Here is a 27,927-nt window from a genome sequence, read left to right as displayed (position 1 = left end):
AGAGGTGCAGAGTGGCAGGGAAAAGGGAGGGAGAAATGGAGAAGGGGACGGACTGAGAGCGATCTAGGGGAGGGAGCATCAGAGGGAGCATACATGAGAGAGAGAAGTAAAGGGGGAACACTGAGGGAGTCAAGAGCTCAAAAAGCAAGACGGCAGCTCAACGAATCAGATCAGCAGCATTCCTCTGACTACTGCAGAGATCCATGCTGGGAGGGGAAGTTCGGCTTACAAGGGAAGAACAACGCAAGAAGTTGCATTTTTATTTCACATTTTTCCCCTGGGTTGAGACATCTGAAGACTCCTGAAGAAGAAGAGTCACAAGAACGGAGAGGAGTCTTCTGTCTTCGAGTGTCCTGAAGGAGAAGATGGATTCAGACTCTGGAGAGCAAAGTGACGGAGACATCTCTGCAGGTAAACCTGGACATCATCACAGGGAGCCACGGCAGCAGTTTCTAGTTGTGCCAACTAGACGTTATATTTTAAGCTTCAATGTATCAGTTTATCTGAGGGCTTGTTGAGTCTGTTCTCCCTGCTTCTGGGCTCTTTTCTGTTTTTAATCAGTTCAGACCTTCAACATATAAATGTTCTCTGTAGCTCATCAACTCCATATCATGCTTTTCTCTAATTCACCTTTTGAATTGATAAGAAACCTCTTAAACAAAATTATTTTCAATTGTACTGTAAGTATCTCACACTTTATGTGGCAACTTAAGATTTAGTTTTCGCATAAAGCTGCGAGCTCTGATGTATGCATACTGTGACACCGGCGACTGGCAGGGCCTCACTGAGTGTGGACGAAAGCCGGCTCAGTCGCCACCAGGAACAGGCAAGCTCCAACACGTGGAGCCAGCCGGCACATCAACACATCCAGCAACAGAGAGAGCACAGACTCCCTGAACACTGAGGTTTTCTTCTCCTCCATGATACATCCCACAGTCAGAGAGCAAAAAAGAAAAAGAACATGCTTAGATCCGTAATTTCTTTGAACGTAGGCAGAGTTTACTGTGTCAGAGCACAGGGGGCAACCGTTTATTGCAATGATCAGAGTTACACATTAATCCTGTGTACGGAGAGAAAATCACTCCTTAGAGTTATTATTTCTACACAGAGCAGCGTTCCACGCATGCGGATGGTTGTCTGAGCAATGCTTCTGTTGAAAAATTCAATGCAAGAGATTGTGAAGATGTGTTTGATTTCAAGGATTACAACTCAGTTTCTTCTCAGAGGTTTTCAGCACAGCACAATGAAATGCTGAACTCTTTGACATCGGGAAGTGAAACTTTCCTCTTACCATTTTCGTGCACTCAGATCAACCTGACAGCTGTGGTTTTTCATGAAATTCCATCCAATAGGAAGAGATTCAAGGAGCATCTATGAGCACCAATGGGTCATTTATTGTTTAATAATGCTGATGATGTTGTGGCTCCGTTGATGATTTACAAGGTAATGTGGCGCTGTTGATATTAAGTATGCTCAGATGAACCATCTGTCTGTCCATCTGGACCATTGTCTGTGTGTCTGTCGGTAAATTTGCAAAGGGAGCGGAACCTTATTAGAAGGAAGGCTTCACTATCATAATCGGCAAGAATATTTCTGGATCATTTGTGGACTTAGATCATAGATACCAAACCAGAACTCTGGTGTGAATTATCCAGTCAACTTCAGAAAACCTAATTTGTTGATGTGAAGCAACGGTTTCTGTTGTTTTGACACTTGGCAATAAAATTAACGGTGGAAACAATTGTAATTTTTTTCCACATAAAGTCTGGTTATTAAAGCTTCCATAAATGCAACAAGACTTTTCCCTTCCCACATGGGAGGGAAAAGTCTTAAACTTTCTTTGCTGTTGTAAAACAATGTTGTTAAATAGAGCACAAATGGCAGGTTATTTTTCCAAGTCGAGAGGCACTGAAAGCCTGACTCATGCTCACAATGTGTCATGATTTGTAGCTGGGTGGCAGTCAATACTGCTTAATACACTGTCAGTGAACAAAAAACACAAAATCTGATAGTTAATGCCCTAATGAAACCTGAGAACAGGTATTTTGGAAACAGCTCTATAAAAATGGCCTCATATGACGATGTGTGGTTGACCCCCACTTGATGTGTCCAGAGCACCAGTGATGTTCAATATAAAACTCAGGTATTTACTTTTAGGTGGATCTGACTCTCCAGCCTTCTCCACTGGCCTTGAGCTATTCATAACAATTGCTAGAAAGTGTGTCTGACATCTTTATGTTTGTGCTGCCTTTGTTTCACCCTCAGAGTTGTGCTTGTGAGCAATTAATCATGCTCCCTTTATTATTTTCCACAATAAATAATGCTAAGCCCAGAGCACATGCCTGAGTTTAGTTTTTCAGCCATAGACTGAGCTAACTTGACGTGAAAGTAATGAAGTTGTTTCTGATGCAAAAACAAAGTAGATTATTTCGGGTGGTTTTGTGGAGGTTCATCAGAACGTTGTTGCTGACTGATAACATTGTTGATACCAGGAAGAGGAACTGGTTTATTTACATGTGTGTTTATCAAAACAATAAATAATGGTGTGATATCTTATTTGCATTTGGTTGTTTTGCTAGGCAAGAAAAGGTAGGCAAAACATACAACATGAAATTTACATGTAAGTAAATCCACAGCTGCCTGGACATTAGGAACTGACCAGGGAGACTAGACGAGGCCACGGTGGCTCAAATATCATACAAATATGAGGCCTGTGATAGACTGGTGATGAGCTGGGATAGGCAGCAGACACCCATGACCCTGCAGAAGGATAAAGCAGGTATAGATAATGGATGGATGGATGGATATGCCTCAGAGTTTGATGAAGATGTCAAATGTAAAATGAAATATTTATTCCGAGTCGGCATGGAAATACCGGGAATCTGCTAAATAAATGTTCATTGCAATAATAAGCTCAGACTCCAGGAGGTTCATGTTTTTGGCTCTTTACACGCATTTCTGCCTCTCAGCTAAGCTGCACATCCATTATGTTGGGCAAATATATATCCAATGACTAGGAAAACTTGTAGGAAAATGAATATGATGGCAGACAGATCCTCTTTTAAGGCCACCTCCCTTCAGCTCCCAGCCAGAAAAACCTTTTCATACTCAGTGTGCAGGAACCAAAGTCATTTTACCGTACAACATTTGAAAGGATTCACTAAAATCTGGCAGATATGGGCAATGACTAATAGCAGTTGGTGGGTCAAATTTTGTCAATTTTATGATATTTTCAGTCTTTGGTAGTGAAACGGTCTTTTTACTGTGTTACACTCGCACAGACTGCAAACCTGCAAACTGCAAAGAACCGGTCTGTGGGTTTCAAGTTCGGCGTGGCAACACTCCTCACTTTTGTTCAATTGTGCAGCGAACCAAGATGATATATAGCCTACTTGTGATGTAATTTGTGATGAAAGTCTGCACTTGAAGCTGAAGCTTTCAGGACGGGTGGGAGGAAGTGGTGGCAGCAAATGTGTCACAAACAAAGTAGACGAAAAGACTTGGGACTCGAAACGAAGAACAAATCTTCATGATGGAAAAGAAACAGTTCTGTTCATTGTGTTTTTCTTTTCTTTTCATTTCCAGAGGAAATAACCACACCTTATGAGTCAAATTGAAGTTGGCAGTCAAAACACTCGATCTCCTGCAGGTCTGGAGCCCGCGAGGAGGCAAATTACATTTCAGTGCCCCCAGTTCTCAGGTTTCTAGTTCTAGAAACCGTTCTTTGGTTTTTAAATGAATCTGGCTTTATGTTAGGGGAAGGTGAAAAATCAATCCATGGAGGACTTTTGTCTGATTCACATGATGATGCAACTGTCAACACCAAACCCCAATCATCTATCTGTGGAATTACTTCTAGAAAAAAAAATTTCATCCGTTTTTCTGGGAAAAGTAGACTTGTTGAAGAGAGAAGCTCATTGGCTGTTGTAATAGCAGATGTGTAAGCCATACGGGTTTGACGGCTGTTGGTGCTCCTCCTATCAAAGGAGGGCTTCTGTTTCATGATTGCCCTATTGGCAGTCTGGCCACATACTTTACACATGAGAGACAGGCAGCGTGAGCCAGGCCTGCTCCACTGTAACTAGCAGCATATACTGACAGCTAGCCCACACTTATACTCTCCTTGCCCATTCATCTGGTCTTGTGCTCCCCTAATACATGCATCCCTGATTCCTTTTCTTCCCCTTCTGCCTTTAATCTGGCCCACAGATGGAGACTGCAGTTAAACCAGCCACACACACACACACACACACACACACACACACACACACACACACACACACACACACACACACACACACACACACACACACACACACACACACACACACACACACACACACACACACACACACACATCCTGAAAACACCAAGAGTTTGTTCTGGAAAAATGTAACATGATCTGAGTATATATTTTTTTTTTTTTTAAGAAAAAAGAAAGAAACGAGTGAAGCTGTAAGTGGAAAAGACGACGCAGGACTAAGCGGGTTTTCCTATAGCTGTAGTAAAGGACAAATCCTATAGCTCCTGCAGGTCACTGTCGGTGAGTGAGGGCATTTCCCCTTGTGTGCACATGCATGCACGTGTGCACTGATACAATGATGTGGTGGCATTTCATAGGGACATTTGGAGACAGAATCGTCTCCCCACGGCTCAGCCGTCACTGAAACATGGAATTAGATCATGGAGGCACTTTGACTGGCATTCAAGTCAAAGGCCTCATAGGCACACATTCAGAGGGAGGGTAAAGCTGTGGTTTCAGCGGAGAGCCATTTGAAGCAAAGCAAACAGTCAGTAGTGGCGCCTGATGTGAGAGGCCAGCTCTTTGAGCGGGTGAAGGGTGTATTAATGGAAAGCTGGACTGGTGTCAGCGGAGCACTGAGTTTGCACAGATGCCTGGTTTGTAAATCTTGTGCACATGTGTCACCTTATTTTTGTCTCGAGTCTGGTTTAGTGCACAATCATTGACAGAAGCGGTTGGGGACGATTTTCTCAACGTTTAGTTTTTGATTTCAGCTTCATGGTTCGAAAAAGATTTCTCCATCTGTGCCAGTGATAACTCTGACGTGCTTGTGGAAAACCACTGCCATCTGGATTTGTCCTACAGGCCTAATAAGCCTTCAGATGGCATATAAGCTGATGGCATCAAGCTACACATTTTCATTTTTTAACACTGGCAGCATGTATTTCTATATATCAGAAACACGACCGAGTGGGAGACTATCCACTATTTTTCACACTTCATTCTGGCACAGCTGAACCCAAACTTTGCTGATTACAGCATTTTTGGGCTGTGGTAGGAAAAAAATTGAATAATCCCTTTAAGAAAAATATTTTGCAACAGTTGGTTCAGCAGAATGTCAAACTGAAATGCTTCAGAGATGAAGTTTGGGACATTTTATTGGCAATAATGGCCACAGTGAGAGACTGAAATTGCACCCTCAGCGGCCAGGATTTACATTAACTCTTGGAATCATTAGGCTGAGCCATGTGAAAGAAGTCAAGTGAAGGAATGCAGTCCCTGAGAGTCAGGAACTACTCAACAAACGTGTTTGCATGTGTGTGCGTGTGCTTTTTTTTTACGAGAATGTGTGAACCACAGTTATTTCCTGGTCATTAGTTAGTGGTGGGTTGGCATGCCAAGAGAGCAGAAGGCTTTACACCACGCTGTGTCATGCAGAGTAGGAGCCTTCAAGGCCAAAACTCATATATCCAATTTTATCACTCCAATCAAAGCAAGAGCATCTTTTTAATTTAGACGCAGACAGTCGAAGCCTCGCCTCACCTCCTGATTAACTTTTGCCTCCCTAACATTTGTAACTTGATAGCATTTTCCCTTTAGGGATTTATTTAATCTGTTTATATAAAATGATGAAATGTCTGCTACTAGAAACATCTGGATCATTCTGAGTTAGCCAAAGTCCCAAAAACCCGAACCCCAAAAAGGGGAGACGACGTGTGAAATGCAATTAAAATCAGAATACGACTTTCACTCATCATAAACTTACATTTTAGTTAGAATGAAACATAGAAAAACAAATTAAATATGAAAAGTAAGACATTTCACCATTTAATAAGAAATATTGCCTGATTTTGAATTTGATGGTGGCAACAAGTCGAAAAGAAAAGAAAGAAAATTGGGAAATGGGCAACAAAAGGCTGAAAGGTTCACACTAAAAAAGAACCAGTGAAGGATCATCTTGCTACTAAATACATTAATTGTCAACAAGTCAATGGCATGATGGAGAATAAAAAGAGCCCCCAGAGGGGCAGAGACTCTCTAAGGTAAAGAGAGCCAGAAATTCAACAATTTGCAATAAAACTGTGCTTACAAATTGTGAATAAATGTTCTCAGTGTAGAATTGCACAGAATAAAATGACCGCCGGGAGTCATTTCAGCAAGGATATCTCTGCATTGGGGCGCCTGCTCACATTTACCCCCCTAAATGGTTTGTTCCAATTACTCCATTTGCTCTTTGATCTATATAAGGAACAATAAGCATGTGTTCTAAGTTGTCTTCAGATGTCTCATCTAACAAGCTCGCTCTTACTCTTCTAATGTAAATCCCACCACTCTGGCTTCCACCTGTGGATGCCAATTCCAAGGAGGGTTAGTCCTACACCCCTGCATTCTGTGTACAGATGCTTCAACTAGCTAAACACCAAAGCCAAGGATGTTTTACAATTAAAGTGTTTCAAAACTTTGCTGCGTCAGTTGTCTGGCTGAAATTGCAAAATATTCTGCTGTTCTTAATATAATCAAAGATTGAGATAATCTGAAAATAATCTCTGCATATAAGAGACATGTTGTTGTCATTAAATTCAACATGATTTAATGTTTCTCATGAAATGTTAAAATGTCTTAACATTTCATACATATCCGTTCTTTTGTGAATAAACTATTGACATATGGGAATTGAGTCCATCAACTAATGCAACAGAAACTTAAAAAAGGTTCATTAATGATAAAACATATTTGGGTTTTTGGCATCTGGGCTCTAATCAATTCCATTTATTGGTCTGATGCAGAGGCATTAGAAGTGATGAGCTGAACCTAGTCACTGATCGATAGAATCAGTTCCTACATGTGGAGGGGATTTTCAGAGCAGCAGTGGGCTAGGTGTGTGAGAGACTTCTGAGAGAATGTGAGAGCCATGTACCTCCTGTTCCTCACTAAGATCAATGCACGAGATGGATTAATTGGAAGGAACCAATCAGAGGAATAAAAATACAAAAATAAACTGCACAAGATTGTTTGCTTGAACTAGTTCCCAAAGGGTTGCCTAATTCATTTCTTATTCTGTTTCTGTAACACCGTCTCTGCTTTTTTTGAAATTGGGGTTTGTCATTTTTCATGCACGCTGACGTGACGTGTTGAACTACTTGAGAAGTGATTTGAGGGTTCTCAGAGCCCCGTTTTTACGTAAACCCAGTTAAAGTAGATGAACTAGTAAACAAACCAGGAGGCCAAAGTTCTGGGAAAAGCTGGCGAGGTCTGGACGATGGTGCACACAAGCCATTGAGTGTGTGCTTGTCTTTACGTGCACGTGTGTGTCTCTTTGTAAAATGATGCCACAGCGTGCTGAGACTTGGCCGAGGCCCTTGAGAGGAGCAACTCACCAAGGGCCGGAAAACACTCACTTCCTTGCCACTCAGTCTTGTAGATGTGGTGGGAAATGAACATAGAGGAAGAGACAGAGAAAGACAACATGGCCTGTTCTTAATGCAGCTGTGGATGATGTGAAAGTGTTTTTGGTGTTGTTTGGATCCACGTCTGAGCTTGAGAGGATGTTGACAAGATATAGACAATATAAAAGTGGGCATCTGATCCTGTCTCTCTCTCTTTCTTTAAACCTCAATCTCTTTATCACTCTTCCAAGCTCCTGTAAGTGATGCATCTTTGGTTTGAACAGCATATGAATATTTTTATTTTCTTTGCCAATTCAGAAATTCTCTCAGAACTGTTCTCTTTCTCTTTTGTGTCTTGAGTGAAAGGTGTGAAATGAAAATGTGCTTACAGCTAGTTTCCACGAGGCTTCCCTCTTTCTCTCACTGTCTTTCTTTCTGCAAATTTTCAGATGGAAAATGTTTAAAAAAAGACATCTTGTGGTTCATCCTGTCGCAGAAGCAGAAGACAAACACATGAATGCACAAAATGAAACAGGGACACAGAGATATTTTAATAGGGAAGGTAGAGCATTTGGAAAGAGGTTTGTGTCACCGAGCTTGAGCCATTAATGAAACCTGGAATTACCGTAGATCATGGAAGCCCCTTGAGAGCCATGGGGTTCAGGCCAAAAGTAAGGAGAGTCCAAATATATTATCCTCCTCTGCATTTTATTAGGCCTCAGTCTCTCAGTCTGTCATTACAACTCACACACACACACACACACACACACACACACACACACACACACACACACACACACACACACACACACACACACACACACACACACACACACACACACACACACACACACACACATACAAAGCATATATTTCGCTATTTTTTTGAATCAAATTATTACTTGGGACTCAGTGTCTGGATTCTTTGTTCAACTGCATTTCAATTTTTTTTTGATGTTTCATATTTTTCGCTCTCTTTTTCTTTGCTATAGTTTGACTCCTGCCTTTGTGTTTTCAGTTGTGGTGGTTCCTAATCATTGTCGTCCAGACAACCAGCAGTGGTTCCCGTAGATAAAGAAAAGAAAAAGAAAGAGCAAAGACGGTGCTGTAGGAATTATCAGTGCACAGAAGCAAATTTGTCATTTGTTCGTGCAGAAATGTTCAGCATGTTTTGGCCTCAACCAACACCCACATAACTGGAGTAGTTTTCCAGAGAAGCTCCCAGAGGAGAGAGGCAGGGAAGAGAGACAGCCTCCAGCCAGTTCCCATGCCAAGCTAACCAGCTAACTGTGGCCTGGTTCTTTATGATAGCTAAACAATAGTACACATGGAGAGAAAAAAACACACAGCTGGGGAAAACATTAGTATTACAGCGGATAGGTCAAAGAGTAGCATTCTCACAGGGCCCTGATGTCCACAATGTGTCTTAGCAGGATGTCCTGGATACCACTTCTCATCCTCAATTAGCCACCGGCTCCTCTGGGCTTCATAATAAGTTGGGACGAAAGAGTGGAGCAATAAAAGAGTCATGGAGGTCAAATCGCTGCTATATCTTTCAGTCCCCTTATTCTCCTTAATGTGTCATGCTATAGATGATAGAGGCATATAAATCAGTCAGACGTTGCCTGTTACTTCCTGCTTCCGCCTTAGCTCTGTAAGGATATGGCCATCAGAAAAAAGAGACAAAGAAAAATAAAGAATAAGCTGAGGGATGGAGCATTAAAGGAAAGCTGTGCAGTAGCCAAAGGCAATCTGTTCTTGTGTCCCTCCTGATTCCGAGAGACTCCAAAGTGCACTTCCCCAGACTGTCATCACAGAGTAGACATTTAAACTCGTCTCTGGAGAGACACACTTAGAGTTCAAACACTGTCTTGATCATAGCCTTGTGACAGATCTCTCCATTACAGCTCCATTAAGGCAGATCAATGCTTTTTAATTCACACACCTTAATGTAGTCTTCATCCTTTATGCAATTCAATGATTCAAAGTAAACTATTTTTGACAAAGTCTTAGATATTATTTTTAACATGGGTTTTATTAGGCCTTTCTGTGTTTTCTAACCTATTGACATTCCAATTATGATGAATTACCAACTTACACATCACTAGAAGCCCCCAAAAGGTAGTTATGCTGTCTAAGAAATACCTGGTTTTCAAAGAGCGTAGAAAAAATTCCTTTTGGAGATTTTTTTTTTTTTTCAAACATGGGCTTTCTACAACATCGTAGAGGCTGTAATATCATTGTGTGTATATTCTTCAGCCAGAGTGCATCCACAGTATCAAGAGCTTTAGCATTTTTTAGAATAATAAATCCATTTTATTTACTTACTTTGCTGTGCTTGTGCAGCAAAGATCAAGTGTGTTTTCCATCTCCGTGGATCTGCTTATACAGAATTAGCACTTATTGCTAAGCATTTGCATTTATTTCCAAGATATATCCAAAGCAATGTGTTGTTTATGCTTGCGAGGGAACATTGGCCAGCCATAAATTAGTGGATGAAGTTTGCTTTTCCATTTCAGCTATGGAACGAATGTGTTTGTTTTATCACAACATTTCACAGCTTTTTCTGTTTCTTGGCTGCTGACATTTACTCACTCAATCTGCATTTTGCTGTACTTCCAACATCAGCTCCTGTTAACACGGACATACACAGAAACAATTATTGCGTATATAGATGGTGGGTGACTGAAATGTGACATTATCCTACACAACAGCAGACAATGAGCATAGGTTTTACTAAACAGAGACCTACAGCTGTTGATCACTCTGGCTTGAACTGGTATAAAAAGATATGAGATGTTGAGGCCATTTACAAAGTACCACTGATAACATGATGATCTTTAGAAAATGTGTGTCTGAATAGCAAAAGGAGTTGTAAGTGATCATTAGTCATTTGCAAGTCTCCAGAAATTTAACCAATCAAAAAGCACTTGAGGGAAATCTGTTCATTTCTGCTCTTGGTCTTTGTCACTGAGAAGTAACTAGAGGCGTTGGGTGTTCAGCCATGTGCCTAATATATCTTGTCATGTGTTAGGTTTGAGAGAGGTTTGTCAGATGTCTACGTAGTAGTAGCAGCTACAATGGTTCCAGTGGTTCCAGTGTCCCTTCATCTTTCTGTTTCCATTAAATGAAAAACTAGAGAACTTTATACCGAGCACAGTAACATGACAGTTGATCTTAAATAGCCCTGCATGAACACAGGCCAGCATTGGCCTCAAGCAGAAAACAAGAACTGAAGTGGTCGGGAGTGCAACGAACGGTCTGAGAAAATGAACTTTGTTAAAGGGGTTTTTGCGGGCTCGTAGGGAGGAAGTGGCCACACAGGAAAAACTGATAGGAACCTGCAGTACTGGAAGGAAAAACATCTTTCAAGACATATTTCTCAGCATGGAAAGCTTCTTCACTGTTGCAGTTACAGATAAATGACAAATTAAAAGAAAAATCTGCAGACGTGACCACTATATTGGCCTTATTACACTTTTTTTTTTTGCTCACTTTATTCAATGATGACATACCTTTTGCCCAGTGGAAGTCACTTCATCCAGGATCAATCAGGTCACAAAAAGTCAATGATTGACTTGATTCAAATGAAAACGATGAGAAATATTATTATTATCAGGTGTTGCCTGATCTTAACTCAACTGAGCACCTAATGAAAATTTGGGACTCATGACCACTCTCTACACGGTCATCATTAAAACACCCAAATAAAGGAATATCCTTGCAATGAATTGTGTTTATCCGTACAGCTGAGGTCAAGTCACTTTTAGAATCCGTCCTCTATGCCTGAAAGCTGTTCTGTCAGTACATGATGCCACAACAGCTCATAAAGACACTGTAGGCCAATTGCCCTGTCGGCAGATTGGCTAAGGGTTAGAGTTTAACCCAATGTTAAAACCTTATGTGACATTAAATAGTCAAGATTCTCTGCTGTTTTATCTGCACCAGACAGCTAGCATGATCTCAGTTGTCCTAAAATATACATTTACATCAAGCACTAAATGTATTTTCCTAAATCTCAAAAATCATATTTTACAACCCTTAAGTATGCCTCCAATTCATGGTTTCCAGTTTGGCAGTGGCTGTAGGTTCTGCCACTTCAATTACAGTTACAAAAGTAATATCTAAAGAAAGCTCTGTGATGTCAGGGCAATAATTTCTGGTAATTTGCAAGTATGATTTGTTTTTAGAAGTAAATTTGTGCTTTTGCCTATTGCACGCACTCTATATGTAACCTTGAGTTTTCAGTGACCTGAGGATACATTTGTATTACTATTTAATGTAATATATGACAGCTTTAAGAAGATTTGACAGTGACTCGTTAAACTTTAAAAATGTGTTCAAGTGGTCAACTTGTTGCAGGGTGAAATGTTTTCGTAAAGGCTTACAAACTCTCCACCTCTCAAATTTTGCAGACTATATAAAGATGTCAGTGCATATTTGCTATAACACATGCAGATAATAATAGATCTGCATGCAGTACACACCCAGCAGATGTATCAGGTTGAATATAAATCAGTTCTTTGACTGAAAGAGCATTATAAAGCAACCCACAGGGTCAGGCTTCTTAAGTGGCCGTTTACTCTTAACCTTTATTTATATGTGTGTTGACAAAGTGCGTATCTCTTTAGTAAAACAGGATGTTTTACTAAATTAAATAGAATTTACTAAATTAAGTAGAATCAAATCATATATATGGAAAGATTCCTGTCTTTATTTTAAATCATAAATCAGACAACATACAGTGTATACCGGAGCAGTCACCTGATTATTTTTACAAACCTCTGCTTGTTTGTTGCTGTTTTGGTTACTGAGATGTTCATTCTTGTTTCTTATTGTTAAAATACTGTGTTGGTTATTTTTGTCACGGTGCTGAAATCTTTGTAGCTTATACCATCCACAAATAAAAATAGCTTCATGCAGATGTAAGTAGCACCTGCAAAACAAAATAACAAAAAAGGAAACAGGGGGGTAAATAATTGCTTCGTCTTTTTCCCTCCTCTAAAATGTTAGCAGTTAGCAAACCTCAGGAATCTGGGAGGAGAAATACCAGCATGTAATTCCTGCTTTTGTAACATCAGTGAATATTTTGCAAGGGATCCACCTCTATAGAAAATAAAGATCTTTAAACTCTGGGACCCCTTTTCACACAAATTAAACTCATTAAGGTATTTAAAGCAGTTATTTATTAACCATAAAGGTCTGAATGCTCCTCTACATCCTGAGCAGCTGTTAATGGCACGGTGAATGATCTCTTTCAAAGTCAGACTGCCCTTTGGAAACTGGCACACACTCAGATTTGACTTGTCATGAATAATGCACATCATTGGGCTGCACTGTACTGCACTCCAATCTGTGTCTCGTAACAGATATCATATCTTGTTCAGGCTTTATCATTTCCACATACTTTCATCAAGAAACAAATGCACACATGCATTACAGCAGACTGAGTGTGCAGAGGCGGTATGTCTGAGTCATCATGAGTCGCGTTGTGGGAGTCAAAAATACGCCTGTATGGAGCCCTCGCAACTCCACAGTGAGAGGAGGCGAGACTTGAAATTACAAAAACTCTTTCCCTTGCTTGAGTATACTTCTTCAGCTTTTTCCTCACGTATGAAGGCTGGCATTGAGATGTCACTTAAAGCACTGTGTTTACTAGTGAGTTAAACTATTCAACAAGTCAGCAACCTTGAGACTGATGTACCAGAATGAATGATCTCTCTCTGCCCACTCTGGTTGAGGCACCAGTTGGCACAGTGCAGCTTTTCTGAGCTGCTCCCAGGTCCTCTGGCCTCACATCCATGGCTAGGACTACTCCGGCAGGCTATTAAAACCCCTTTTACTAGTGCTGAATTACCCACTCAATTGTTCTCCTCAAGTCTTGTCGGAAAGGATTTGCTGCAACCCCTTAGCGGAGAGCAAAAGCAAACAAAAACGTTGAAGCAAAGAAAGGGAAGTCAGGCAGTTATCATTGTTCACATTTTATGTCTGAAGAGCATATTTACTACAGTTTTCATGCTTTTAATGTATTGATACACTGTGCTTATACTCTCTCTAGTGCCATCACTGGACTTTTTCTTGTGTGTGAATGCTTACAGGTTGACTTTGCAGCATGCCTGAGGCCAGAAGTGAATTTGAGAAAAGGTGTGTTATACTTTTACAGGGTGCAAAGAAAAGTGACCTGAAAACCACTAATTTCAGAAAGGCATGCTTTTACAGAGCAGTTCTGCCTGTAAATGGTAAATTGGTTGCATATGGAAAGAAAATGCAACCTGGGAATGTTTGTGATGGTTAGAAGTTTGCCTCAAGGAAGTACTCCACATGCAAACAGCTTTTTTGTTTGTTACCCACCAAAGCATGCCCGTGTATCCCTCTGAATCGCTGATTAGTCAGCAACTTTCACTGTTTAGATGTTTGAACTAACAACATGAGGAAGTGCCGAGCAGCTGACAGTATAGTGAAATAGATGTCTATTTTCCTTTCCATTCACCTTTTTTTTTTAAACCACCACATATGCAGATATCCAACCCACCAGAGGGTGTGTAAACACCTGTATCTGCTGCGTAAGCACAAAGTGGTGTGTGTTATTATGGAGTTGTGTGTATCTGAACATAAAAAGAAAAAATAAACCCTCACTTGTGCTGATAGTGTGACCTGGTTTTTCTTACTGAACACAAACATGTTGCCATTAACAACTAAATCGAGGGAGGCAGTTATGAAGTAATGTGTTGCTTTATATGTACTGTATGTGTGTGATTACATTACTCATGTTGTGGGAACAAAGATCCTCTTAAACAGTCTGATTGTGGGTGTGTAAATCATTTTATTGTCTGAAGACTATTTTGGTGAGAGAGTGTCCTCGATAAGTTTTTTTGTTAATTAGATATTCTTTTTTTAAATTAAGGTTGAATTAAATGAATAAGTAAGGATTATGATTTGTGTCAAAAGGATATGTTAATTCCATCCCACTCATTTTCTGTGTAAGAAGACATTTAGTGCACTCGGGTTGCACCGTGTTGAATTCGAGGAAGTTGAGGCTGCAGTCCAGTACAGACTCATTATCACTAGAAAGTACTTGGGGAATCATGATGGATTCAAATGTAAACTGATTCATCAGTAACACGTGTAGATAGTGGAAGTGTTTTCAACAGCAAATTTTGGTGAAATATTTCTGAAGTACAATAACATTTGACTCTCCAGTATTAGACAGCTGATGGGTGATTTATTCATCCAGACAAGGTCCAGATTTTACATAGTTCCTTTTTCAGGATGAGATCCAATTTAATGATCAAGAAACAGACACTTTGCAGTGGTTTTGAGGAACCAATTCTTGGTAAATAATTCAATTACATTTTTAAATTTGTTTTATTTATATAGCATCTATTACATCACAAGTTGTCTCTTGGCACTTTCCAGAGACCCAGAACATGACCCCCGAGTAATTATGACATAAACAATGGCAGGTAAAAACTCCCCTGGTGGGAGATAAACCTCCTTAACTCCCCTTTAGAAGGGAAGAAACCTTGAACAGGACCTGGCTCATAAGGGGGGCGCCCTCCTGCTGAAGACCAGTCGGGCAGAACAGGGAAAGGGAGACAAGAAAAAGAAAATGAAGAAGAGAAAGAGGAGAGACACAGATATATTGTCAAAGGTACAATTAGTATTAACTATCCGTGAGCAAGGAGAACCAGGAGTTCTATGTACATATGACTGATACATGGTTAGTTGGTGTATTACAGAGAAGACTGCATAAACAGATGTAGACAGCAGACACTGAGGTGGTCAGAGGGTGGGACTGCAGATCAGAATGTGGGCAGATATCCAACAGAGAGGTCTATACAGACAGCTGGAAGCAAGCACTGGGATGGTCAGATGGTTTGACTGCAGGTCAGCATGCAGCTCTGGAAGCTCTGGCCTGCCAACATGTACAGAGGAGGAAAAAGAGGGGGCAGACGAGCACAACAAACTACAAGAGCAATGGAGAACAATTGTGCCCCATTGTTCATAATGCAACCACTTGAGTTCATAAAGAAACCACATGAGCTGAAAACTTCCTTTGGGTGGGTGCCGAAGGTTTTGGTCTGAAACTAGTGAGAATGAGGAGCACAAAAGGAATGGACAGAGAGACACATGTCCCATGTGTTGTTTCATTGTAACCTTTCAAAAGTAGCCACTTATCGGCGCTCAGTCACCTCTGAAGGACTTAAAACAATGCTCCTTAAGCTGCATTCAGCCTGTGGGTGGCAGACGGTGCACCAAATCATTGTGAGGCATGCAGTACAAGCTTGGGATCCTATATTTTTACAATATTAAATTGTGTTTTATGAATCTAGAACTGACAAAACATACTTTTATTTCAAATTAAATCATTAAAAATGTTAATGCCGGGGTTGATAGAATTTTAAAGGCGACATGTAATCACAAAAGCATTTTCTACTTTGTGCTACTCAGATTTGAAGGGTACTGTGACATCACAGAGCCAGACCAGAGTCAAATTGTTCTATTCTCCATTTTTACCGAAAACCAGGTTGACCTTGGAGACTTTAGACCTATTTTTAAAGAGGGTTCATGTGGGTTGAGGGGATTGGGGGGGCGGTTGAAGTGGAGTAGAGTGGAGTGGGGGTGGTTCACTTTTTCTAACCCTGTCTTTAAAGCAGACAAGGTTGAAAAGGGAGCTTTTGCTCTGTTGCCCTGTGGTATTTTGACCAAATAGTGGTACATAAATGTCACTAATACCTCACAAGATAACGTGCTCACTTGAGAAAGGGGCATAGGCCTATGTCTTGTTTATTACATCTTGCAAAGTGGAAATAGAAAGTGCGTGCCAATACTTCAGATATCATGCATGATCAGTATCTTCATCTCTGCAGAAGGCCTGAACAGTTCAGAACATAAACCATTGTAACAGATCAAGACCTACACAGCACAGAGCTTTTGTTTGACTCATTTTGTTACACTGCTTTCATTCCAGCTAGAGCTTTGATCATCTCTTTCTCTGCAAATAATTATCCTTTCCTTTGATGTCAATAGATGTTTGAGTCAACATAATTTTCTTTCCAAGAGTAGTTTCTTTCTGCTGTAAAGACATGCGGCCTAACAGTACATAACACACACTGAATAACATGTATTCATATGCTCACACTGCTGCCGTAGCCAGACGTGTGTGTGTTCTGCAGCATTCATAAATGCCTCCAACATTGACTCAGTAAAGCCAGTAAGCGCTCAACGGCACTGCTGTCCCTGCTAATGGCTCATTCGTCTGTAAGTAAGTGAGAAAATTTCCTTTGTATAGCACTTTTCACAGCCAAAAAGTGACAGAGTGCCTCACAGGGCAGGTACATCTTAATGTGCACATTATGATACGCATGTATCACTTTTACGGATCACCATAAAACAGAAGTTCAAACATAAAACACAAAAGATAAAAAAAACACATTGCAAAAAAGAAAGATTCATTGCTAATTAAATTGATTAAAAAAAAGATGGATTTTTAGGAGGTTTTTAAAAGAGCCAGCAAACCTAATGGCTGTGGGTAATGCATTCCACAGACTAGGGGCAGTGGCCTTGAATGCCCCGTCGCCATGTGTTTTGGAACACACAGTAACTTGAGGTTGTCTGACTTCAGAGAGTTTGCAGAGCAGTGGAACTGGAATAAACCTGGTGGGGTGGGACCATGCAAAACATTGTATATTAGTGAGTAATTTAAAGTGTAGGTCACAGAAAGCCAGTATTGGGATTTGAGAACCAGTGTGATGCAAGACCGGGTGAGTAATTCCTGCAGTATAAACTTCCAGTGATTTAGGACAGATGTGCTGAGTAATACGAGTAAAACATTATAGTTTCAGTGCATGGGGGGTTGAAAGGGGGAATTAGCATTTACAACTAAAGATTGGATACCGCTTACTGTTGTTTTCTGATAGTACTAAGTTGAAAGAAGCATGATTTGGTCATTTTTCTGGTGTATGTCTGTTTCCAGACATACACCAGAAAAGGTTTTTGTGGATCACTGCAGTAAGCAACCCAGTGGCTTAATTTGATGATGGATGCAACATTGTGCAGAGAACTAACAATAGCCTATGTGATATCAGGATGTAGTTATAGGGAACTACATCCGACAACTACAGTGTCTAATAGTTAAGACAATCAAGAAGACATGATCGCTTGTATAAGTCAGGAGGTCTAAATGAGAAATTCCATTAAATAGCATCAGCATAGAAATGATATGCAATATCAAAACTATTCATAAGCATTGTAAAAACAGCACATGTAATACAACAAGCCCCAAAACAGAGCCTTGTGGGACACTGCTGGAGAGCGGTGGTGAGTTAGAAACATAACAGAGACATTAAAACTTCTATCAGAGCGGTAGGATGAAAACCAGTCTACAGTTGAACCAGATATGCCTACACAGTCATACAGGGCATATATTAAGACTGTATGATCTATAGAATCAAAAGCAAAACTAATATCAGGAAGCACCAACACACAGCATTGATCTGCATTATTTGACTTGAACATGTCATCTGAAACCATCAGAAGATTAGTTTCAGTGGAGAGCATGTTAGAAAATCAAAATATTTGGTCTTTCCAACACAGAAGCGACCGGCTTGGTCATTACTGTACCTTCTCAGGATCTTTGAACAAGGAGCTTTGAAATATATGCCTTTAAGTCTTCTTCACTGCAGAGTAAATGGTGGCCTTCTTTAGGATTGGTTGTGTGCTGGGATGCATAAAATAGGGTCACACACAACCTGTAGTTACTGAATAACTGATAATAGCTGGATGAAAGAAAAAGTTAAAAAGCAACAGTTAAAAAAAGATGATGGTACTGCATCCTTCGATCTAGATGATATCTTAATTTTGCCCATTAGAACAGACAGATCATTTAAAATGAGACCTGATTGCACTCTGTTCATAGCAGATAATGTCCATAAATAGTAGGTCAATTATCATTTTACACAAATGAGGAAAGCTGTCATAGTGTCAGAATCAACAGAACTAAAGTTCACAGAATAGAAAAACTCTACAAATGATGGTCTTATCTTTCATCTCAATCCTAAACACAGTGAAGTACCACAGTTTGGACTCTTGACATCTCAGAAAATAATGACAATTTTTGTTAAGGTCAAGGGGTGCGTACAATGGGATTAAGCAAAGCACTGCACTCTTGAATGAGTTTGCGACCAGACAGTTCCCTCATTTTTCAGTGTCAGCTGCTCATTCATCATCTGACTAGAAGCCCAGTCATGCAGATGTTCAGTCTGATTATTACAACCGGCACGACACCTGCAGCTCAATTCATCGCTCCAGTCTCCTCCACTTTCAACATAAAGCGTAGGAATGGTTGCAGCATTCTTAGAAATAAATACAGACACATCATAGATCATTTGTTTCAAACTTTAAAAATCACAATCTGTTAATATCTAATTTTTCATATGTCAACTGAAGCAAGAGAATGATTGCTTGGTAGACTCAGCTAAGGATGACATTTTTATAAGCTATTAGCAATAACATTGTAACGGCTAATGGTATCATTCACACGTCTCTGAGTAAAACAAAAAAACAAAAAAAAAACATTAAAATTAATGATAACAACAACAACAATAATAATAATAATAATAATAATAATAATAATAATAATAATAATAATAATAATAATAATAATAATAATAATAATAATAATAATAATAATAATAATAATAATAATAATAATAATAATAATAATAATAAAGAAAACCAGTTCAGATGGATGTTTTTTACACAGTCCCTTTTCAGGGCGGACGGTTTGGCTGGTCTCCATGTTCCACTCTGGATGTATGTTTTGACGCAACATAGCAGAAGCTGTTGACTCAGCCCTCTAAAAACATCAGGCGGAACAAAGAGAGACTGTCTGGTCAACAACCATGGCCAGAGAGCAGCAAGCACCTTACTAATCCCGATGTTAAAAGTAAACTTCACCAACTCCCAAAACCCTCTTATGTAACCATTTTGATGGACCAGTGCGCCTGCAACTGGCCCTGCATCGGTGGTTTGTTTTCAATCACCTATTCCCACACGCCACAAAAAGTGCCCACTTCATTTTGTGAAAACGTAACACTTGAGGACAAGTAAGGCAGAGAAAATCATAAGCAGGTAGGATGGAAAGAGCAAGAGCAGGCAGAAGGAAGGGGAGAGACAGTTTTCTGGCCCTCTCTCTGCTGACAGCTTGGACTCTTCTTTAACTCATTCTGACAGTCTGGTTCATGCATGTCATTCATCACAGCCTCTGCCTACCTCAGCCTAGATGGTGTGTGAGAAAGCTTGGACGTTTTAGGATCTGTATGAGCGCTACCACTAATCACCTACTCTCACTTATTCTGTGCGCTTATATCTCTGGCCAGACTCTGAATCACCCACCTCTTTTTACCAGCGTTCTGACTCACACCTAAAGGCTCCTCGTGTCTGCTCTCTGCTGTGTTTTCCCCCCAACACTCCCTCATTTTTGCTTACATTCTTCATCCCTCTGGGATGTACAAACAGACTAGAGAAAGAAGTAAAAGCAAGTGAGTGGATAACCCCTGTTAGTCCTCAGAAACAGGCTGTGTGTTGGTGAGACTAAGTTGCTTACAGCTCTGCACTGAACAATAAAATAAAAATGATTCAATATCAGCTACAATAACTTTGTATTTTGTTCATTCAATAAACAAAATACAAAGTTATTTTAGTGGTTACACAAATTTTAACGATACAAATGCAAATCGTGTCCACTACCATTGGTCTGACAAGGCCGGCTTTATGGAGCAAGCTGTCACCTTCATCCATGTGCCAAGGTTTCAGAAATCCATCCAGTTGGGTTTCTGAATATCAGAGGCTCTCTGGACAAAGAGCTGCTTGAGAGAAACAGGAAATGACAGTGACAAAGAGAGCCTGTTGATGAGAGGCACAGATCTGCCTAATGAAAACCAGTTACATATCCTGCTGTTGCTATTCAAATAGCATGGAAACTGATGTGCTGCTATTGGGGATGCTTATTTGCATGTTATCGTTTTGTCACCTCATGTCATATATCTCAAGAGCACTCTACAGGCTAGACAAACCTCTAATAACTTTTGAATTTACTGTGTATTACATGACAGCACAGCATCCGATAGGAAATTTCATTACAATAGGTGATGTCTATCAGAGAATACTAGATTTAAATAAACACTTATAATTTATTCACTCATGTGTGAAGACAACAGAAGACAGCTTCCTAAATTTAACTCCTACACAAGTGGATTATCTAGTTGACAGTGCCTCAGGCTCAATGCTTAAAAAAAGAAAAAGAACAAGAAAAAATTGTAGAGTAGAAGAGGCTGGCTACTTGTTTTGACTTACACCTGTCAAGTTTAAATCAAAGAGAAGCTGCAAAGGAATGGCATTACAATAAATTTGAAAAATCTTACTTTATCGAGAAAGATTGTCCAATAACACAAAAAAAAGCTCTTCCCAAAGATGTTTAATACATAATAAGAGGACTTATTATTTGTCATTAATAGACAAGAACAATATCATCTGATCCCACTGCAACAGCTTTCTTCAAACTCTAAAGTTATCTCAAATTAGTATTTTGTATCTGTAAATAAACTTTGTACTTGTAGAAATATTTTGTGCGTGTGCAAAAAATATTTGTACTTGCAAAAAATATTTGTACTTGTAAAAATATTTTGTGCGTGTGAAAAAAATATTTGTAATTGCAAAACATATTTGTACTTGCAAAACATATTTGTACTTCTAGATACAAAGCTAAAAACTTTTTACAAAGCTACAAAGTTTTTTTTACAAAGCTACAAAGTTTTTTTACAAAAGCTACAAACTTTTTTTCAAAAGCTACAAACTTTTTTTACAACTACGAGTTATGGCACTGTTTTACGTGCCAAAACTAAGAGCCAATCAGATATCTTTGGCACGGGTTTCAAAGCGTTTCTGGATAGCCAATCAGATCATTGCATCGCCTACTGACGTCGCCGCCATATTGGATGTGGCAAGACTGGACTGCAAAGTAATACAAGTAAATGGGCTTATTTTCATAAAGCACCTTTCTACAAAGAGATTTACGTTTTACGTCTCATTTATTCATTCACACACGCACTAATATACTTGGGAAACAGTTAGGCACCAAATATAATATATTTAATTTTCTCAGATGGCAAAAATAAGAACTTTATTGATCCCACATAGGAGTAATTCATGTTATATCAGCTATAGAGAACAAGGTAGTGCCGAAAAACAATATATAGCCCCCCTCACAAAAATAGAGACATGTTTTTTTTATCAACAAAACAAATTAAAAAAAAATTCAATTTGGTTATTTGAATTTTTTTTTAGTTTTGGCACGTCAAAACAGTGCCATAACTCGTAGTTGTAAAAAAAGTTTGTAGCTTTTGAAAAAAAGTTTGTAGCTTTTGTAAAAAAAAGTTTGTAGCTTTGTAAAAAAGTTTGTAGCTTTGTAAAAAAACTTTGTAGCTTTGTAAAAAGTTTTTAGCTTTGTATCTAGAAGTACAAATATGTTTTGCAAGTACAAATATTTTTTGCAAGTACAAATATTTTTTGCACACGCACAAAATATGTACAAAGTACAAAGTTTATTTACAGATACAAAATACTTATGGCATTAATTTGAGCCCATACATCCAGCCAGGTGGTTTTCACTCAGGACACGGACCTTAGATTTTAAGGTTTGCTGTTAATAAAATTGTCCTTAGAAACATTTGAACCACCTATATAGGTCTAAGTCCAACACCCCCTTTATGTTTAAAGTTCTTTAAAAAATACCCAAATTCAACTAAATTATGATGATAAATCATCAGAAATGATGCATGCAGAGTTTTAGTCAGGATTTAATAGCATATAACAGCACTGGTTTAAATTACAAATAATCTTGTCCTGGGTTCAAATGATTGACTTGTGTCTATATTGTTATATCATGCAGTTACATCAGCAATGTTTGATATGATCAATCATTGCATTTGGTATCAGAAACCTGGACATGTTTATCGGGATTATAGGAACCGCTTTAGTCTGGGTTGAGTCATATGAAACTGACAGATTCCAGTTTGTTAATGTGAATTAAGATGTTATGGTTCATGAAGTTCAGTACAAAAACTTTTCACTTGCTTCCATTAGGCAATAGTATCAGCCAACCTGTTTGCAGATGATGCTCCAGTATATCTACAAAATTAGATAGAACTAAACAGTTTGACTAACGCATGTCTTAAAGACATAAAGGTTTGTGTGACATTGAATTCATTTTCACAAATTTCAGATTAGACTGAAGCTGTTGTCTTTGGACCTAAATACCTTGGGAATATGCCACTTGGCCCTAAAGTTACTCTCGATGGCATTTGTTTGGTGTTCAGTGCTGTTGCAAGGAACCTGTTGCAGGGTACATGGTCTTGATTTGGTATAATAATCCAGAATAGTATAAATAATCAATTTCCTTACATATGAAACTCTTATTAACCAATCCCCATCATATAAAGGCTTCATAAATCCAGAGCCTTTAGGTTCCAACAGCTTTATTAAGTGGAATGAGAGGAGGAGTGATGGTTATCAGGCTTCTCTCTTGTGAAACAAAATTTCCAGTTTCAGTCAGGGTTAAGATTTTGTTTTAAATTGTCTTTTTTGATAAATGCCTATAGCTTGGAGCTTAGCTTGGGTGATCTTGGGCAGTTAAAATAGTGGTATAGGCCTAGAGAGGTGGGGAACCCTCCTTAATGGGTTCCATTCTTCCCTGTGCTTTCTTTAATCTCCTTATCTATTTACTATCATTGCTGTCATTTTATCTATTTGTTTTCCCATTTCAGGTATACCTAGATCAGTGCCTTCGTGTTTGTTGTTGTTGCTGTCCTGTCCTCTGACCTTTGGGTTTGCAGATAAAAATATGATGTTCTGTTTTTGTATGTGTATTCACTCCACACTCGCATTACATTCAGAAAAATGAACATGGCAGGAGTTATATAACACAAGCTACCTCTGCATGTGTGATCCCCTTCTTCTGTCTGAGCACACTTTTATAGAACATCCAGTAATGCCCCCCACCCCTCATGAAACTGTATCAAGTGGATAAGATTCTATGTATTAGTTAAAAGACTTTAAACAAACAAATCTGCCGTATTTGCAGTTAAATGTCATGATTGACTAATTATATTGCATGAAATGTCAGTTAGCTTCAGATCAACTCATGAAATGTCACTTCTCCACATTCATGTGAAATGCCATGGATTAGTTTTCTCCCAGTTGGGGTCTAGCATTCATCCTCTTTTGTTTATTAGTGCATTTAAATAACAAACAACTACAATGTAATGATGCTGTGAATTCTAAATAGTCAAATCTGTCCGATTTAATAAAATTATAGTGACAAGACAGTCAGGTGTTCCTTTTTGAATTTTTGAACTCACTATTGTTTTGTTCTAAGCCTACCAGGTTGTGATACCCATGTCTAGTATCTTCTACCTCTGTGTTTCTTTGGACGAGCATGTGGAGGAGGAGGAGGAGGAGGAAGAGGAGGAGGAGGAGGAGGAGGAAAGGAGGAGGAGGAGGAGGAGGAGGAGGAAGCTGACAATATACCCAGGGAGCAGAAGGGAAAAGTGAAGCCTCATTCCTTGCCTTAAATCATAATAGGAGTTATCTAGCGTGTAATATGAAGCTGGGAGGCACAGCACCCTCCCTCCTAACACCCGGCCACTCGTCACATTCAGACAGACACATGTCAGGCTACTGTTATTGTTGTATAAGGACACAGGGAGCCTTTCATGTTCACCACATGATAGATTGTGATTGTCCTGGGACCCAACATAAAACGGTGATTATTTTGTACTTGTAGAGAGACAGTTTGTAAAGAGTTTTTTTCTTTATCAGATTACAGATGTTTGATGTTAACCAGAGCGTTCTTAGCCAGCGTGCTAAACCACAGTCAGATCCTGGGAGGCGCCGCCCTGATGTAGACTGTGGCTGTGCCTCGTGTCGTAGACTCTTCAGCAATCACAGGTTTCATTTATATCACCATATGGTGCTAAAAAAAAGTTGTTTATCTAACAATATCCTGAAACTGGTTAGTTATTGCCTTCATTTGTGCCAAAAATGGGACAATCCAAGAAAAAAATTGTCTCAGTGTTGTTTTGTTATGTTTACTGAAAAACAATTTCCAATTTTTGCTTTTAAACAACTCAAAATTGTGTATAAAAAAAGAATGCAACCAAGACATATGACAGGGCCTTGAAGTCATTATACAGAAATATACTTAGAAAAAAGTGTGTGCTAAAAAAGAAGTGCAACTAAAAAAGGAAATGTTTTTAGGTTGTTGAGAAATGAAGGATGCATGTGTTTATTTTGCTGTGGGTGCAAGAGTCTGTTTGTCCAGATGGAATTCTGCTTTTACAATCAAATATGCTAAATAATAAGGGAGGCGGTTAATGTGCATAACACAAACAGGCACAGAGATGTCTGAGTATTTATCAGAAAAAGGTTTATTGAAAAGCAACACTTCCTTCAGGTGACACACATTTTTAAACCGTCACACAAAGTTTAAATTCATAAGAAATTCAGAAAACCTTTACCTTTTATCAACTTTCACCCAGTACCATGCAACAGGTGCAGATGCACAAAAATTGGAAATTGCTACTTCAGTGCAATTATTACTCTTGAAAGGGCAAGGATTAGGATAAGGAATAGAAAATACAGCTAATCGAAATGCATCAGTTTTGGAAAAACTAAAACGAAAATAGTTTTTACACTTGCATGAGAAATATTCTTAAGCACAATAAATATTTAGCCTCAGATGACTCATCTTGTGTAATTCGTCCTAAGATTTAAAATCCACTGTTCCTCCTTGGAATCAGGGACAATGACCTCCCAGAAATCATCCAGATGTGGTCGGCCCATGTTCCAGGGGCTGCTTGCCTGGGTAGCCAGGATTCTTGAAAAAGACTTAGTGTGAGAGGAGAAAAAAAACTCAACATGTTGCATAAAGTGACCTAACGGAAACAGAGTCATTTTGTGATGATATTTTTAAATATCACAACTTATGCCCTTTTGGTGTCCTGTTACTTTGAAGGAGTGTTTTTCAGTCCCGGTCCATGAGATCCCCTGCATTGCATGTTTTAAATGTTTCCCAGCTCCCTCATAGTTGCATTAAATTGATGGGTCATTAATAGACTTGTCAAGACCTTGATGTGGCTGATGTGGGTATTTACTCATCTGAATGAGAGCTATTGAAGCAGGGAAACATCTGAAACATGCAGGAGAGTGGGTCATGAGGACCAGGGCAGGGAAACGCTACTTTAAAGGGGACCTATTATGGCATCTAATCCCTATTTTAAACAGGCCTTGAATGTCTTAAAAACAAGCTTTTGATTTTTTTTGCTAAATAAATTAGAAATTCAGCCTCTGAGCCATGTCTTTATCTTCCCATTCTCTAACCTCATTATCTATGTGGGATTCTGAGTGGGCGGGGCTATGATAATGAGGCTCTGTGCTGATTGGCTGCCTGAATGACATGATACACCGCTACGAAAAAATGGCGGAAGCTCCGGCCGGCGGAGTTAATTGTGGCCGTGGTTTCACGCATCGGAGGCTAACCTATGTTAATCGCTCCCGTCGTTACGTAACGACGTGAGCAGAATCTGAGCGGCTCGTAGATCCACATCAGACTGGACGGCTCATCCGGGCGGCTGTACAGACACTGCAGAATTTTGTTGCTTTCCTCCTTCTCTGAGTTGGCAGGCTGAGGGGAGACCACTTTATATATGTTAAAGCAAGAGAAACCCTGTTTTTCATAATAGGTCCCCTTTAATGTATCTTGCAGGATATTTTCTGACTTTTAAAGCTAAACTCCTATTTTTTTCTTTTCCTTCAGGACAGGAGAGTTTTAACTCTCGTTCTCTGGCGCTGCAGGCCCAGAAGAAGATCCTGAGTAAGATGGCGACCATGGTGGTGGCCAACATGCTGACGGATGACATCAGCAGTGAGATCCTGGACGAGCTCTACAGGGTGAGCCGGGAGTTCACCAAGAGCAAGAAGGAGGCCCATAAGATCATCAAGGATGTCATCAAGATTGCACTGAAGATTGGCATCTTGTACCGCAACCACCAGTTCAGCCCGGATGAGCTGGACACCGTGGAGCGCTTCAAGAAGAAGATGAACCAGGCGGCCATGACGGCGGTGTCATTCTATGAGGTGGAGTACACCTTTGACAGAAATATTCTGTCAGAGCTCCTCCTGGAGTGCAGGGACCTGCTTCACACCCTGGTCGAGCAGCACCTGACCGCTCGCTCACACGCACGCATCGATCACGTTTTCAACCATTTTGCCCATGGGGAGTTCTTGGCCGAGCTGTACGGGGACGGAGAGGAGTACAGACTCTCTCTGAGGAAAATCTGCAATGGCATCAACAAACTGCTGGATGAAGGAACGCTTTAACATTTTGCTTTTCACCATTTTGACCTTTTAGCTCCTTCTTTTCTTGCTCCTACTCGTTCCAGTGTCTCCTGCCTCCGTCTATTTCCTCTTCACCTGCTCCCCCCTGACAGCCACATCCTCTATCTTCTTACTCTCGTCTTCCTGTTTCTTCCTCATTCATTCCCATGGACGTTGACGTAACATCCTGCTGCTGTGGTTCAATGAGGGACTTTTTTTTGGACTGTCTTTCCACTCAGTGAATCATTACCGCACACCAGGACACCCTGTTTCACATTGTTTGCATTATATACCCTTTATGTTATGTGTGCAAAAGCATACTGTACCGATGGCCAAAAAAACATACAATAGGATGTTTGGATGTGGAAGATAATTGGATGTCGTAATCTGTTTTCATGTATTTTGTTTTTTTTTGGGGCATGTGTGTTTGCATTTGGGTTTATGTGTATGTCTGCACAGAAACATGTATTTGTATGAGATTTGCTTGAATAGTTTTGTGAAGTGTTTGTACATAAGACCTACTATGTCAAGGTGTTTGTGTCAATCTTCAACCAAGGGTGTAATGCTTGTCTTTTATTAAAGTTTTCTTTAAATCACTATTTTTTAGTTCTTCCGACAGCTCCACGTGAAATCTGAGAAGTTTGTTCCCTCTTGTTGGCTGCCATAGCAATAATTTTCTTTTATGGTTATGATTTCCTTGTCAGAATTTAAAGGAAAACAGTAATTTGCCCGTCCACCAACCAGTTCCCTGAATAATGCCTTTAAAATTGACTGAAAGTAAAATAATTGAAGATTTTGCTTCTTGGTCTTTAAAGGTATTGTGACATCATTTTTAACATGCTTTTAACACTATTAAAAGTCTTG

At 39.6% G+C, this 27,927-nt stretch overlaps 1 protein-coding gene across 1 annotated transcript; it reads left to right on the top strand.

The window, feature by feature from the left end:
* Nucleotides 1–98: 98 nt before the first annotated feature.
* Nucleotides 99–27,659, top strand: tnfaip8l3 (tumor necrosis factor, alpha-induced protein 8-like 3). Its single transcript, XM_061709626.1, has 2 exons — nt 99–411; nt 26,504–27,659. The coding sequence occupies exons 1-2, from the start codon at nt 366–368 to the stop codon at nt 27,064–27,066; spliced, it is 609 nt and encodes a 202-aa protein (XP_061565610.1). The 5' UTR covers nt 99–365; the 3' UTR covers nt 27,067–27,659.
* Nucleotides 27,660–27,927: the final 268 nt, after the last annotated feature.

Source organism: Cololabis saira, chromosome 2 (assembly GCF_033807715.1).
Source record: "Cololabis saira isolate AMF1-May2022 chromosome 2, fColSai1.1, whole genome shotgun sequence".
Classification (NCBI taxonomy): domain Eukaryota; kingdom Metazoa; phylum Chordata; class Actinopteri; order Beloniformes; family Belonidae; genus Cololabis; species Cololabis saira.
The sequence above is the reverse complement of the archived record's forward strand: the minus strand, read 5'-3'. Positions and strand labels throughout refer to the sequence as shown.